The sequence below is a fragment of the Erinaceus europaeus genome, chromosome 12 (assembly GCF_950295315.1).
Source record: "Erinaceus europaeus chromosome 12, mEriEur2.1, whole genome shotgun sequence".
Lineage (NCBI taxonomy): Eukaryota > Metazoa > Chordata > Mammalia > Eulipotyphla > Erinaceidae > Erinaceus > Erinaceus europaeus.
In genome coordinates, this window is record NC_080173.1 from 95,304,973 (window position 1) to 95,319,699 (window position 14,727).

Below are 14,727 nucleotides of genomic sequence, written 5' to 3' on the forward strand. Positions count from 1 at the left end.
GTCGCCGAATGCAGTGGCCGCTTAAGCCCCGTGCCTGGCGCGTAGCAGGCGTCCACCTTCCTTTCTGCTGAATGAACTCGCAGGGAGAATGAATGAATGAGCTGAGAGCTGGGAGGCGCGGGGATGGCTGCGCGGCCAGACCTCCCCTCCACCCCGTCCCCCGGGAGACCGTTTCTGGGAATGTGGGGGCTGGCGGGAGGCAGGACGGCCCACTGCGGGGGAGCACCGAGCAGCTGGGGGCCAGGCAGGGGCCAGGGTCGGGGAGAGCGTGCCGGCCGGGCCTCCACGACGAGCCGAGGGAGCCGCGGCCCCACCGCGCAGTGAGCGCGCCCGGTGCCCCCCGCCCGCCCGCCCGGAGTCCCCGCAGGGGCGCGGCGCCTTTAAGCTCGGGAGCCGGCCCGGGGCCCCGCCCCCCGCCCCCCGCCCCCCGCAGGACGCCCGGGCGGCCGCGCGCCGGAGCCGCCGTTTAATTGGGGCTGTCAGGCGCGGCGCGCGCAGGCCGGGCGGGACCGAGGCCGGGAGGCCGGGGCGGCGGGCGCGCAGCTCGGCGGGAGGCGGGCGCCCGGAGACGCGGCCGGGGCGCCGTCCCAGGGCAGGGCTGCCCGGCCGCGGCCCCGGGCCGCCCGCGCTCCCCATGAAAACCCAGCTCCGCGGCCCCGCAGCGCGGGCGCCCATGTCGGCCTCGGGCGCGGCGGCGGCGGCGGCGGCGGCGGCGGCGGCGGCGGCTGGGGGCACCGGGGCGGGGTCGGAGCCCGCTGCGGGGTCCGGGGCGGGCGCGGCGGCGGCGGCGGCGGCGGCCATGCCCTGCAAGAGCGCCGAGTGGCTGCAGGAGGAGCTGGAGGCGCGCGGCGGCGCGTCCCTGCTGCTGCTCGACTGCCGGCCGCACGAGCTCTTCGAGTCGTCGCACATCGAGACGGCCATCAACCTGGCCATCCCGGGCCTCATGCTGCGCCGCCTGCGCAAGGGCAACCTGCCCATCCGCTCCATCATCCCCAACCACGCCGACAAGGAGCGCTTCGCCACGCGCTGCAAGGCGGCCACCGTGCTGCTGTACGACGAGGCCACGGCCGAGTGGCAGCCGGAGCCCGGCGCCCCCGCCTCGGTGCTCGGCCTGCTGCTGCAGAAGCTGCGCGACGACGGCTGCCAGGCCTACTACCTCCAAGGTGAGGGCAGCCGGCTGCCGCGCTCTTCCCGGGGCGCCCCGCCACCCCACCCCCGGGCGCCCGGGCGCCACGTCGCTCCCGACCCGGCCCGGCCCGGCCCGGCCCGGCCCGAGCTGGCACCGAAACCCCTTTCTCGCCGTGGGCCGGTGAGCCGCCGGGGACCTTCTGGGCTTGGGCTTTGCTTCTTTTTCTCTTTTTCTTTTTCCTTTGCCTTTTCTTCCCCGTTCTCGGGAGCATGGCTGTCCCCCCACCCCAGCCCAGCCCGGAGCCCCAGAGGCCCGAGGGAGGAGGACACAGGGCCCGCGCCCCCGGGGCTGCGGTGCTCGGGGCCGGACGGCCGGGACGGGGCCTTTCTCAGCTCGCGTCCCTCGTGCCCGCGCGGCTTGGCGACTCCTGGCAGGGCCGCCCCCACGGGGGTGGTGGCGGGGGAGGGGGCGTGATGGCCCCTCGGGGCCGGCCGGGCAGCAAACAGTGGCCCCGGCGCACCGTCCTCTGTCCAGGGCCACCTCCCCCGAGCGGGTGGAAAGGGGCGCCAGCGGGAGTGGGGGCGCGGGTGGCTGCAGCCGGTGTTTCCAATTAACATTCCAAAATGGCCTCTCCCGGCGGCGGGCGGGGAGGGGAGGGGAGGGGAGGGGAGGGGAGGGGAGGCCCGGCCCGCGGGGCCCTGCCCGGCTGCCAGGCGCTGCCCCACTTCTTGTCCCTCCGCGGCCCCCAGCAGCCTCCCACCCAGTGCAGCCCAGGCTGGGGGTGGCGGGCAGCCCTTGTGTTGTCAGAGGAGGTTCCGGAAAGGTGGAGCGAGCCAACCCCTTCAGAGTGTCCTGCTTGACTTGGGGGGAAGGAGGGTGCGTGACAACCCCTCTCTCTAGGAAAGGTCCAGCCGCGGCTCTGGACCCTGCAGTCTCATGGGTAGGGAGAAAGGACAGCTGGGCAGATGTGGCCCCAGGTAGGGCTCTCTCCCTCCCTTTGCTGCGTCGCAGTTCTTGGGCACCCTCGGCTGCAGACAGGCACGGGAGCTGCAGAAGGGAAACGAGCCCGAGTGCCCTACAGCTGGCGAACGGCCCGCCTGGGGCCCTGGCGCGTTGTGGGGAAGGATAGGGAGCTTGCAAAGGCGACTTCAGCTCCCCGAGCCTCAGTTTCCCCATCTGAGGGTGTGGAGGGCACCATGCGGGGATCCTGTTTTGGCGTGTGACACGCGTGCTGTGCTCAGAGCTCTTGTGTAGCCAGCTTGGGCTGGGGCTGGTGGTGGCCGGTGGCATCCAAAGTCCTTCACCCAGACCACCATCCCCCCATCCCCCCCCCCAGGTGGTTTCAACAAGTTCCAGACCGAGTACTCGGAGCACTGCGAGACCAACGTGGACAGCTCGTCTTCACCCAGCGGCTCACCGCCCACCTCGGTCCTGGGCTTGGGGGGCCTGCGCATCAGTTCTGACTGCTCGGACGGTGAGTCGGACCGAGAGCTGCCCAGCAGTGCCACTGAGTCAGATGGCAGCCCCGTGCCATCCAGCCAACCGGCCTTCCCCGTCCAGATCTTGCCCTACCTCTACCTCGGTTGCGCCAAGGACTCTACCAACCTGGACGTGCTCGGCAAGTACGGCATCAAGTACATCCTCAACGTCACGCCCAACCTGCCCAACGCCTTCGAGCACGGTGGCGAGTTCACCTACAAGCAGATCCCCATCTCTGACCACTGGAGCCAGAACCTCTCCCAGTTTTTCCCCGAGGCCATCAGCTTCATCGGTAGGTGCTGCCCTGCTCTGGGCAGGGTGTACGGGACTCCGGGTGTCTCCTGTGTCTGACTGGGTGTCTCTGGGCCTGTTGAGACCTGTGTGTGCCCTGCATGTGCCAGCGTGTACCACGGGTGTACCCATGCCTGCTCTGAGTCATCAAGGCCCTGGGGGCCTGAGCAGTGCTCTGAGTCCTGGGCCCCCCGGCTGTGGGCACCGCAGACCTTGCTGTCCCTCTCGGACTTCCCTGGCCCTGCCAGTGGGTTGAGCACACTCTCTGACCTCCCATGGGCCTCACTTGCTCTGTTTGTTAGTTTGCTGGTTTCTTGTTGGAATTTGATTAATTTTGTCGAGAGAGCTACAGGGAGCAAGCAGAGAGAGCACTGCTCAGCTCTGGCTGGTGGTGGTATGGGGGATTGAACCTGGGACCTTGGAGCCTCAGGCATGAAGGCTTTTGCATAACCATCATGCTGTCTCCCCAGCCCCCCCTGCTTGCTCAGCATCACAACCCCAGCACATATGTCTCTCCAGGATGGAGCTGTCACGACGCCTGGTTAAGCTTTACTGGGTGTATCTGTGTGGTGGTGCTGGGGGGGCGGGGGCGGGGGACACTGGAGGAGCTCCAGAATCACAGATCTTCCCCAAATAGACAGTTTCTGGGACGTGGTGGCCCTGAGTGTCTCGATGGGACCTCAGATGCTCCTGGCAGCCTGTGGGGTTGCTTGGTCTGTGGGGGTACACAGCATGTGAGGGAGGGCTGAGGACGTCCCCAGACTAGCGAGCTCTGCTCTCTGCTGCAGTGCCCTCAGGCCCCTGGATGCCCGGCTCAGCTGACTCGGGAACTTCAAGTGGCCTCACCTCTGACCTCCCCACCCTGCTTCCTCCGTGGCCAGCTGGAGGCTGCTAGATTGTAGACCATTTCCTCTGGCCCCTGCTGCCCTCCAGGGTGCGGGGGAAGGGATGCAGGATCAGAAGGACCGCACACCCTGGATTCTCTGAGCCTGCTGGCCCCGGGTTTCTGCCTGGCCTCCAGTGACAGGGTGGGAGCGGCCCGGGCAGCCTGCTCCCACTGGTGGTCATGTCCAGCGGAGGGCGTTTTGGTGTCAGCTGGGCTGGACGAGCTTTAATAACAGGAAGTGGGAGGTTTCTCCTCCTCATCCGCTTACTGGGAACCAAAACTAGGTGCCTGGCTGACAGGAAGGAAGGAAGCTGAGGCCTGGGGGAGGGGCAGTGTCTGGGGCTGTTTGGAGCTTCCCAGCTCCGCCCAGGTAGGTAGAGTCAACAGGGTGGTAGGAATCCCCACAGTGCTGCCACCAAGAGGGACCCCCACAGTCCCCATGGGCGAGCCTGGTTTTGGGGTACCTTTGTCCTTTGGGCTGGGGAGGAAACGGCATGGGATGAGGGAGAAACTTCCGCCCCATTTGACCAGTGAAGGAACTGAGGCCAAAGCACCTTATAGGGGCCTCGGTGGGATAGGACCACACACCAGCCCACCCTCCCCTTGGCCATACCCTGAAGATGCTCAAAATAGATCCGGCGGGAGTCATCTGGAGGGGCTGCGGGCCAGGCTTTCCCCAGATTGTGGCGTGTTAGCACCGGAGGTTCATCTGAACCATCCTGCTCTGCCCCGTCTGCCAAGGCCAGGCCACACAGCTACAAATGAAGCCCCAGCATCTCCCTCCCCTCCCCCCCAAGTCTTAACTCCAGTTAAGACTGGACTAAACACCTACCGTATGCTTAGCCCTGGATACTCGTGAGGGGCGGGGTGGGAAAGGAAGACAGAGACAGCGTACACCAGAGGAGGGATGATTACTGAGCCTCTGAGTCACCTTGTAGGATGGCGCTGGTTGAGAGCCAGCTGAGCACCTGGCGCCCAGGAGCTCAGGATCGGGAGGTGGGGGCCTCCAGGGCTGCCTTTGGTTAGACCCTGTGCTGGTGCCAAGAGAGGCCATTGTCTTCATGCCCAGGGGCAGAAGAGATCACAGGACCAACTAGTGAGTGGCTCAGCCCGTCTTTGTCGAGCCCCCACTGGGTGTGGGGCAGAGCAGTGAGGAGGCTGAGAGGCGGGGGCAAGGCTGGCAGTGGTGCGAGGTCACTGACACCGGCCAGGCCCCATCTTCCACTCCACTTATGAAGCCTCTGACCCTGAGGTGTGAGACTGGGACCCTGAGAGTGGCTGGGCACAGGGCAGAGCCTAGTGCAGCCCTGGGCTGGCCCGTCTCCTAGGAGGCGCTGGGGGTGCCAGTGTGCCCACAGGAGCTGCGCCAGGAGAACTAGCTCAGCTCCCACCCACAGGTGTGTGTCGGCAGAGAGTGCCTGGTGGGTGCTGAATTGGGCGGCCCCTCAGGAGCCTTTTGCCTCTGCACCAGCTTCCCCATTTGTAAAACCTTTGGACAGAGGGCCTGAGGGGCCACAGGTGATGGATGGATGGTTCTCATAGCGGGCAGCAGTGGTTACAGTCACCAGCCACCCCACACAGGTCAGGTCTCTGACGAGAGCCCTGGGAGTAGGGGCCCCCGTTATAGACATGAAAACTGAGGCATGTGTCCGTGGCTGGAGCTGACGCGTGACTCATGCTCTTGACCTCTGTCCCGAGTTACTGCCCCACATGTGGGGCTTCACCAGGTCCACTGAACCCGGTGGTGCTGGCTGCCCCTCACTCTCCCCGTGTCCCAGCCCTGCCCGCTGGGCTTTCTGATGGAGGCGCTCCCTGACGTGTGCCTCTGTTTTCAGATGAGGCCCGCTCCAAGAAGTGTGGGGTCCTGGTGCACTGCCTGGCAGGCATCAGCCGCTCGGTCACGGTCACCGTGGCTTACCTGATGCAGAAGATGAACCTGTCGCTCAATGACGCCTACGACTTTGTCAAGAGGAAAAAGTCCAATATCTCACCAAACTTCAACTTCATGGGGCAGCTGCTGGACTTCGAGCGGACGCTGGGGCTGAGCAGCCCGTGCGACAACCACACCCCCAGTGAGCAGCTCTACTTCTCCACACCCACCAACCACAACCTGTTCCCGCTCAACACCCTGGAGTCCACGTGAGGCTAGGAGCCGGGGGGCCGGTCCTCCACGGGGCAGCCCACCACCCCTGCTGCCTCTGGCCTAAGCTGTTGCCTGGCCCCAGACTGATGGGTGACAGCTTTTCTCGCTACCCTGGGGAGGTGGGCCCACAGCCATGGCCACCCTCGGCAGGACGTTGTGGAGGGCCTGGGGCTCTCAAGCGCATGGCTCTGGGAGTCCGGGGGGGCCTTATCCTTGTTCAGGTCACTCCTTTCCGCTGAAGACCCAGCCCGTTTGGCTGGTGTTTTGTTTTATTTTAGTTTTTTAAACACGTTCATGGACCTGAGTTTACTTTCTAATGTTGGCAGGTAAATCCAAGCTCCGTGGAGCACAGAATGTTCAAATACTTCTTGACTTTTTCTTGTTTTTTAAAATGAAAGTGTTATTTTCAAGCTACATGCAACAAACAAATTGTACAAACCAGTATTTCATCCTTTCTTGATCCCGCAAGAGAGAGAAAAGTATTCTCAGTTTCGTTTTTCTATTTCGAAAACCAGTTTTGTTTTGTTTTGTTTTTTTAATGGAAAAGACAAACCCCATGTTGATCTTGACCAAATGCGTTTTGCACATGTATGAAGCCTCTGTTTCTTGCAGCGGGCCCTTCTCGAGGGGCGGTCTGCTGCTCTGCCGCCATGGGACCCCCAGTCAGCCCACAGCTCCTACCCTCCCGACTTGGCAGTGCAGTGCAGTGACGGTGACTGCATGCACGTTGTGGCTGCCTGCCTAGAGGATGGCCTTTGCTTTGGGGTCCCTGCAGACTCCCACGGGCAGGTGGGAGGCCCTGCCAGGTCCTGCTGGAGGTGGGGCCACAGGACACTGCCAAGCCGGTAGCATTAGGCCCCTGGGGTCAGTCCCTGTCCAGGCCTGGGCCTGGGGCCCTGGGCCCTTTTCAGCAGCACCCACTCACTACCTTTGTTTCTGTCTCTCTCTCTTATAGCGGAGAGTAGAGGCTCAGTGGCCAGAAAAGCTTCTGGGGGGCAGGGGAGGGGGCGGCCCTGCCTCCTGAGGTTTCTCTCCTCCATCCTGGCTGTTGCTTAGAGTCAACTGCCACTCCCAGCCCTGGCCTGTGGAAGGCTGCCTTGTTCTCGTTGCCCAGGCCTTCTGCCAGGAAGCTCATACCCATTGCTGCAGTCCCAGGGCAGAGGCAGAAGGGGCGAGAATGGACTCGTAAAAGGGGTGCGGAGCTGCCCACCCCTAGTTCTCACAGAACAAAGCCACGGATTCCGTTACCCCCTCCAGTTTCCTTCCTTCAGCCTCACTTCTCCCAGGTGTCTGGACTGCACGGGGCCTGGGAGGGGTGAGCAGCCAGGCCCCAGAGGCAGCCAGTCTTCTGCATGTGAGCAGGCCACGGAGACTCTGCCCCCACTGCATCTTACCTCACGGGGTTGTTTTCAGGGATTCTTTCGGGCATCGGATTCAGATCTTGCCACAGTCGAGAAATTGACAAAAAACGAAAAACCTTCCATGCTGTACATGGTTCTCTTTCTCTTTTTTACTTTAAAAAAACCCCAGAAAGATGCATCAGACTTGTATAAATGAGGGTATGCCAAGAGGGTGGCCGGTTTTGCTTTATGATCTTAATGAAGGAAAATTTGTGACCCTACATGTATGTGTATATATATATATATATATATATATATATATGTGTATGTGTGTGTACACACACACACATACACACACACACATTCATATATATATATATAAAAATATAAATATCCCGAGCCAGCAACGGGACTTTGTTTATATTGCAAATAAATATTATTTTTTCTTTAAAATGGATCGTGTCTGCTGAGGGGTGGGCACTGCTCTTGTGGAACCTGTGCTGTAGGAGGTGGCGCCCAGCCGGCCTGGGTCCTGCTGGGCGCCGATGGTGAGAGGTGCACCCAGGTCTTCAGCAGAAGCAGAAAGAGGCAGAATGCAAGTGTTTGCCCCCAGTCCCGCAGCCAAGGGCATCAGAACTTTCTGGGCTTTTGCTGATTAGAGGGGAGACAAGGTTGGAGAGCTTCCTCAGACCGAGGCGGCACAGCTGAGCCCGCTGCACACCCAGAGTTGCCTCACCTTCCTGCTTCAGTGTTGCCTGGACCCCTCGGGGCTCGGGGCTCCTGACCCTCCCACCCCCTGCAGCTCAGGGGCCCCAGCCCTTTCTTACTGCTCTTGTGGGTAGGACTGGGCGTGCACACCTATCACCCTTGCCCTCCCCTACCCCCTTCACAGTCCTGGGATGCCCACGGAACTGAACCTGGTCAGATCTGTCGGCCTCTCTGAAATCTGGTCCCGCTTCGCTTCTCGGGCTGGGTGGCCCCTAAGGTGGGGCCAGCCATACCTAGATACCTAGTATGCAGTCAGTTCGGTTTTTGATGGGGGGCTGGGCAGTGAGACATCTGGCTGAGCACACACACTGCCTGCAGGGGCAAAGCTTCAGGAGTGGTGAAGCAATGCTGCAGGTGTCTCTCCCTCTCTTCCACTTCCCTCTCGCTTCTTAAAATACATTTTACTTGTTAATGAGAAAGATAGGAGAGAAAGGACCAGACATCACTCTGATGTATGTACCTCCAAGGATTGAACTCAAGACCTCATACTTGAGAGTCCAATGCTTTATGGGCTATACCACCACCCACCCCCCTCAATTTCTGTCTCTATCCAAGATAGAATATTTTAATTTGCTAGGACAGAGAAAATGAGAGAGGAAGGGGAAACGGAGAGAGAGAAGAAAAAAAAAAAAAAAAAAACACCCATAGCACTGCTTCACCACTTCCCTCCTGCAAGTGGGGAATGAGGGCTTGAACCTGGGTCCTTGTGCATGGTAATGCGTGGTCTCAGCTGGGTTCACCACCACCCGGTTCCACAGCAGGCATTGCTTATTTCCTGCCCTGAGTCCACGGGAGGGGATTGGTTATGCCAGGTCTTCCTCAGGGTGGGCGAGCCGGCAGCCTCCTGTACCAGCCCCACCCGGGGCCCACGCCAGCCAAGATGGGGCTGGATAAGGAGTGTAACTATAGCATGGGGGAGTGGGGCCCCCACTGGGTAACCTCAAGGGGAGATGGGGCTCCCCAGGGGCTATGTCCTTCACCCCAGATTGGATTGGGTGAGCCCCGTCAGAGACCTACTAGAGGGGCTGGGTGCTGACTTAGTTTACTTGGCTTCCCCCCTTTATCTCTTCTGTTGTGACCAGCACTGAACTGACTCCAGGTGACAGGGTCAGAAGGGTTAGGGCCGCTCATCCTCTTCCCCAGGACTCTGCAGTGAGCTGTCCGGACCACACATTCTCTGCACGAGTTACATTTGGCCAGAAGCTAGTCCAAACTTCACACACATGATAAGGGTCGGAGTGCAGTCTCTGAAGGCAGAGGGGCTCAGGTTCGAGTTCCAGCTGTGCACCCCTCTCACCCAGTGCTCCTCCTGTCTTTAGCCTTGGGGAGCATTGTTGTGCCGTCAGCAGGCCGGTACAAACAGGAGGAGGGGTTCTCAGCACCAGCAGAGGGGCGGGCACTGCGTTTGCTTTGGGCTTCCTCAGGGCCGTGGTCCTTCTGTGTCAGCGCAGGCCAGAGGGTGGGGGGCCCGGCCAGGCAGAGACTGGGTCTTTGTTCCTTCTCACTGCCCTCAACCAGGGCTGGGGAAGCCCGCGAGTGCCCGGCTGGGGGCTGGGCCCTTGCCAGCCTGAGTAAGTGCCTGGCAGAGCCAGTGCGCCCGAGGACAGGATGGGGGTGGGCGTAGCAGTTGCTTCTTCCTGCACCAGTTCCTCAAAGGACTTGGGTGGGGGGTGTGCGGGGAGGATGGGCTTCCTGGGCCACCTGAGGTCGGGCAGCCTCTCCCCCTCAGCATCCTCACCTGCAGAGACGCCCTCTCAGCGTTCCTTTGGTGGGGACTGAAGGGATAGTCTGGGTCTATGGCCTCGGGTTAGGCCTTACTTCCTCAGCTGTCCCTGTCTGGGGTCCTGTGGTCCCTCACTCTGAGCCCCTTACCCCACCCTGTCGCTGCCTTGCTTCGCCCCGTGAGCCCTGTCCACTCCAAGTGGTCCTCGGTCCAGACCCTTGGTGCTGGGGTCTCCTGAGCTGTTGAGCCCCTGGCTCCCTGTGACTGCGCCTGCCCTGTCTTTGTGTCCTCAGCCTGTCTCTCTTTCTGACCCTTTGGGTTCCTGATCCTGTCTTCACCTCTGCCCAGACCCCAGGGACGCCCTCACGCACTCAAGTCTACGTTTTCTCGTGGGAGGAAGAGCTGAAATGCTCCCTCTCTCGCTCGCTCCCTCACTGAGCGGCCGTTTCCTTAGGAGCTGGCAGGGCTGTTCTAGTGGGAACAAGCCTGAGGAGAGCGGAGTGACAGCAGGCGGGGTGGCAGGATCTTGGGGCTCTCGAGCTGTCCTCTGATGAGCGAACCCGGTGCAGCCCCAGGAGTGACTTAAGGCCGGACATGAGAAGGAACTTGTGGCAGCACTGTGATGCAGTCTGCACACTGAAGGGTGTCTGGCAAAGAGACGAATATCTCCCCAGCGTGGTCCTGCTCTGAGCCTGGGAGAGAGGCAGGCAGTCCTCTCAGGCCCCCTCCCCAGAGCACAGTTCTCTCCTGAGTGGGCCAGGAGCGGGTGGACGGCCAGCTTGTGCTGGAACCGGTACCCTCCCTGCTGCCCTTTGTCTGGCAGACTCAGACCTGGACACTGAACTGGGCTTGCCCCGTGTGTCCATCCCCACCTCCAAGTCCCAACAGGAACCAGAGATCCTAATACAGGGCTCTGGAAGGAGTGTTTCCACCTCTGAGTGACACAGGAGCCTGGGCTGTGGAAGGGAGTGTCTGGGTTCCACCTGGACACAGCCCGCTCACCTCCTCTAGGAAGGCTGCTGGGATTGTCCCATCTGCCTCTTGATGCCCTACAGGACCCGAGAGCACAGGGAGGGGTCCCATTTCCCTTAACTCCATATAGATGGAGAAAGTAGACCTCCATGGGGTGGCACAAATAAGGGCTGGAGTTAGGCCTCTCCACCTTGCTGCCTGTGTCTTGCTTCTCCTCCTCTCCCCTCCCCTTTCCTCCCTTCCCTTCCCTTCCCCTCCTCTCCTCTCCTTCTCTGCTTTTTAAATATTTATTAATGAGAGAGAGAGAGAACCAGATGGACACTGTGTCGGATGCAGTGCTGGAGACAGAACTCAGGACCTCGCAGTACTGTGTCCACTGAGCTGCCTTCTAGACCACTGCGCTGGGTCTTTCTAGCCAGGTACTGCCTGTCCACCAGCTAAAAGCCTTCTCACTCGGCCTCTCTCTCTCTCTCTCTCTCTCTCTCTCTCTCTCTCACACACACACACACACACACACACACACACACACACACACACACCTGCAAATACACTGCCCCCTCATTTCTCAGACAGGACAAGCCCAAGCAGGCCCCACCGTGATGGAGAGGAGCCGCCTGCCGTGACTCCAGCCTCCTCTTGTCAGGGTGCGGCAGGCAGGGTGAGGTCATCCCTTGCCAAGCCTGGTCTTTCAAGAACATCGTTAGCAGTTCTCCCAAGGCGAGGCGTGGCGGGATGAGGCCCAGGCCCCATTGTCTCTTGATGAGCCGGATGAGCCCCAACAGGTGACACGGGAGTCCAGCCCCTGTGGAGCCTCCTTTGCTCAGGCAGCCGCATGCCCTTCGCCCCGGTACACCCCCTGCCCAGGACACCCGTCCCCTGTATCTTTGGGCATCTGTAGGCTTGCCACTGCCGCCTCCACACCCACACCTCCTCCTTCCTGTACAGGGTGAGAGGGGCAGCGAGAGGACGGGGAGCCCCTCAAGAGCCTTAAGCCCGGGTGCTGATGGGCTCTGGCTGTCACTCCAGAGAACCTCCAGTTGCTGAGGAGAGAACAGCCTGAGGGGCAGCTGTGCAGGACGGGGATCTTGGGGGGCAGGGGGACCAGCAGGATTTGAACCCTGCGAGAGATGGGGCCCATGGTGTGAGCTCCATGCCTGAGGTCTAAATGCCAGTCACAGTGCCATTCTGCAGAGTGGAGTCTCAGTCCCCTCATGGCCAGGGGAGCCTGAGTCTCCAGTCACCCAGCTGGAGGGGAACCTACCCTGTGAGCCTTCACTGTGCACCCACATATCCAGCATCCAGAGGAGAGGCAGGGCACTCTCTCACTGGACACTTTCCCAGGACAGCACATCCCTGAAAGTCCCTCTCAGAGCCTCAGTTTCCTCATCTGGACAGTGGGGATAAGAAATGAAGATCTGGGAGTCGGGTGGTAGCGCAGGGAGTTAAGTGCACGTGGTGCAAAGTACAGGGACCGGTGTAAGGATCCCGCTTCGAGCCCCTGGCTCCCCACCTGCAGGGGAGTCGTTTCACAAGCGGTGAAGCAGGTCTGCAGGTGTCTGTCTTTCTCTCTCCTCTCTCTGTCTTCCTGTCCTCTCTCCATTTCTCTCTGTCCTATCCAACAATGATGACATCAATAACTATAACAATAAAACAACAAGGGCGACAAAAGGGAATGAATATATATATATATATATATAGAATTGAAGACCTAAGAAGAAACAGCAGGATGGACTTCCTCCCAGGAGGCCTTGGACACGTCAACTGTGGTGTTAACTTGGCACCCTTGAGCCAGCTGCAGCTGGCCTGTGTGGTCACGGACTAGTATCCCCCATGTAACCTTCAGATGCTCTGTTTGCACAGGTGAGAGATGAGAATGGTGACCCCAAGTGACCTGGCCCTTGACTGAGGACTCAGGGATTATGACCCAGACCCTCAGTTCTGCCCCAAGGGCTGGAGAGCCTGGCCTTTGTCCCCAGGGCCCCCAGGAAGAGCCTGGGAGCCAGTGCCAGAATAAGAGGAGAAGGCTGGGATGCAGGGCTGGGGCCCCTGGTTGGGGAGTGGTGGGCCTGGGGGGGCTCTGCTGTAACTCTGAAGGGCACTCTTTAAAAAAAATTTTTTTAATATTTATTTTTCCCTTTTGTTGCCCTTGTTTTTTATTGTCGTTGTTAGATAGGACAGAGAGAAATAGAGAGAGGAGGGAAAGAGGGGAGAGAAAGATAGACACCTACAGACCTGCTACACCAGCTGTGAAATGACTCCCCTGCAGGTGGGGAGCTGGGGGCTCAAAATGGGATCCTCACACAAGTCCTCGCGCTTTGCGCCACCTGTGCTTAACCCGCTGCGCTACCGCCCGACTCCCCACTCTCTATTTATTTTTAAAAATTTTTTTATATTTATTTATTTTCCCTTCTGTTGCTCTTGTTTTTTCATTGTTGTAGTAGTTATTATTGTTGTTGTTGTTGATGTCATTGTTATATAGGACAGAGAGAAATGGAGAGAGGAGGGGAAGACAGAGGGAGAGAAAGACAGACACCTGCAGACCTGCTTCATCGCCTGTGAAGTGACTCCCCTGCAGGTGGGGAGCCGGGGGCTGGAACCGGATCCTGATGCCGGTCCTTGTGCTTTGCACCACATGCACTTAACCCGCTGCGCTACTGCCTGACTCCCTCCCGCTCTTTTTAAAAATATTTTATTGGAAGTTGGGTGGCAGCGCAGTGCGCAGTGGGTTAAGTGCAGATGGCACAAAGTGCAAAGACTGGATGGAGTAAGGATCCCGGTTCAAGCCCCCAGCTTCCCACCTGCAGGGGGAGTTGCTTCACAGGTGATGAAGCAGGTCTGCAGGTGTCTATCTTTCTCTCCCCCTCTCTGTCTTCCCCTCCTCTCTCCATTTCTCTCTGTCTTATCCAACAACAACATCAATAGCAACAATAATAATAACTACAACAATAAAACAACAAGGGCAAGAAAAGGAAATAAATATATTTTTAAAATTTAATATTTTATTTATTGTTGGATAGAGACAGAGAAATTGAGAGGGGAAGGGGAGATAGGGAAATAAACAGAGACACCTGCAGCCCTGCTTCACCACTTGCAAAGCTTTCCCCTTGCAGGTGGGGACCAGGGGCTTGAACCTGGGTCCTTGTGCACTGTAATGTTTGCGCTTAACTAGGTGTGCCACCACTGGTCTCTGTCCACCTCCCCACCCTGCTCACTATGCAGCAGACACCACCTGTGAACCCTGGTCTCTGGTCATGGCCCCTGAGGATGGCTGGGTCATGGATTCTAAGCGTCTTTCCATGGCTGTCAGAAAGGACCTCTATCCCCTTCCTTCCTTCCTTCCTTCCTTCCTTCCTTCCTTCCTTCCTTCCTTCCTTTCTTTCTTTCTATGCTTTCAGGGTTATCACTGGGGCTCGATTCCTGCACCACACATCCATTGCTCCTGGTGGTCATTTTTTCCATTTTATTGGACAGGACAGAGAGAAATTGAGAGAGGAGGGGGAGATAGGAAGAGAGGAAGATAGACACCTGTAGACCTGCTTCACTGCTTGTGAAGAGTGTCCACCACCACCACTACCACCACCACCCCCACTGCAGGTGGGGAGCGGAGGTTCAAACCTGGGTCCTTGTGCTTAGTACTATGTGCGCTTAACCAGGTGCACTACCACCTGACCCTCAAAAGGGCCTCTATATTCACCCTCTTCCTCCAGCTCTAGTCCTTTGAGAAGAGTGTGGGGCTGCTCTCCGCTCCTCCGTGAAGCCTGGCCTAGAAGTTCAGAAGTTCGGGGCCGTTCACACTGCTGCTCAGACCCCAGGAGCCAGACTGTTCTCTGCTCCACCCCCACCACCCTGTCCGGGGGAGGAAGAGGGGGTGTGGGCACCACAGATCCTTGCTGTCTGGATGGCGCTTGGATCATCCTGTTAGCTGCCCCACCGGCTCCTCTGAGCCTAGGACTCTCCCTGGGCCTCGTGCCAGAAGGGGCATTTCCAGGGCAGACA

At 59.6% G+C, this 14,727-nt stretch overlaps 1 protein-coding gene across 1 annotated transcript; it reads left to right on the forward strand.

The window, feature by feature from the left end:
• The first annotated feature begins 488 nt into the window (after positions 1 to 488).
• Positions 489 to 7,721, forward strand: DUSP7 (dual specificity phosphatase 7). Its single transcript, XM_007527314.3, has 3 exons — positions 489 to 1,163; positions 2,466 to 2,900; positions 5,621 to 7,721. The coding sequence occupies exons 1-3, from the start codon at positions 635 to 637 to the stop codon at positions 5,926 to 5,928; spliced, it is 1,272 nt and encodes a 423-aa protein (XP_007527376.2). The 5' UTR covers positions 489 to 634; the 3' UTR covers positions 5,929 to 7,721.
• The last annotated feature ends 7,006 nt before the right edge of the window (positions 7,722 to 14,727 follow it).

Coding starts and splice junctions, on each gene's coding strand:
- DUSP7 (XM_007527314.3), top strand. CDS start 635: ATGAAAACCCAGCTCCGCGGCCCCGCAGCGCGGGCGCCCATGTCGGCC. Junction 1,164..2,465: donor CCAGGCCTACTACCTCCAAG/GTGAGGGCAGCC, acceptor CCCCCCCCCCAG/GTGGTTTCAACAAGTTCCAG. Junction 2,901..5,620: donor CGAGGCCATCAGCTTCATCG/GTAGGTGCTGCC, acceptor CTCTGTTTTCAG/ATGAGGCCCGCTCCAAGAAG.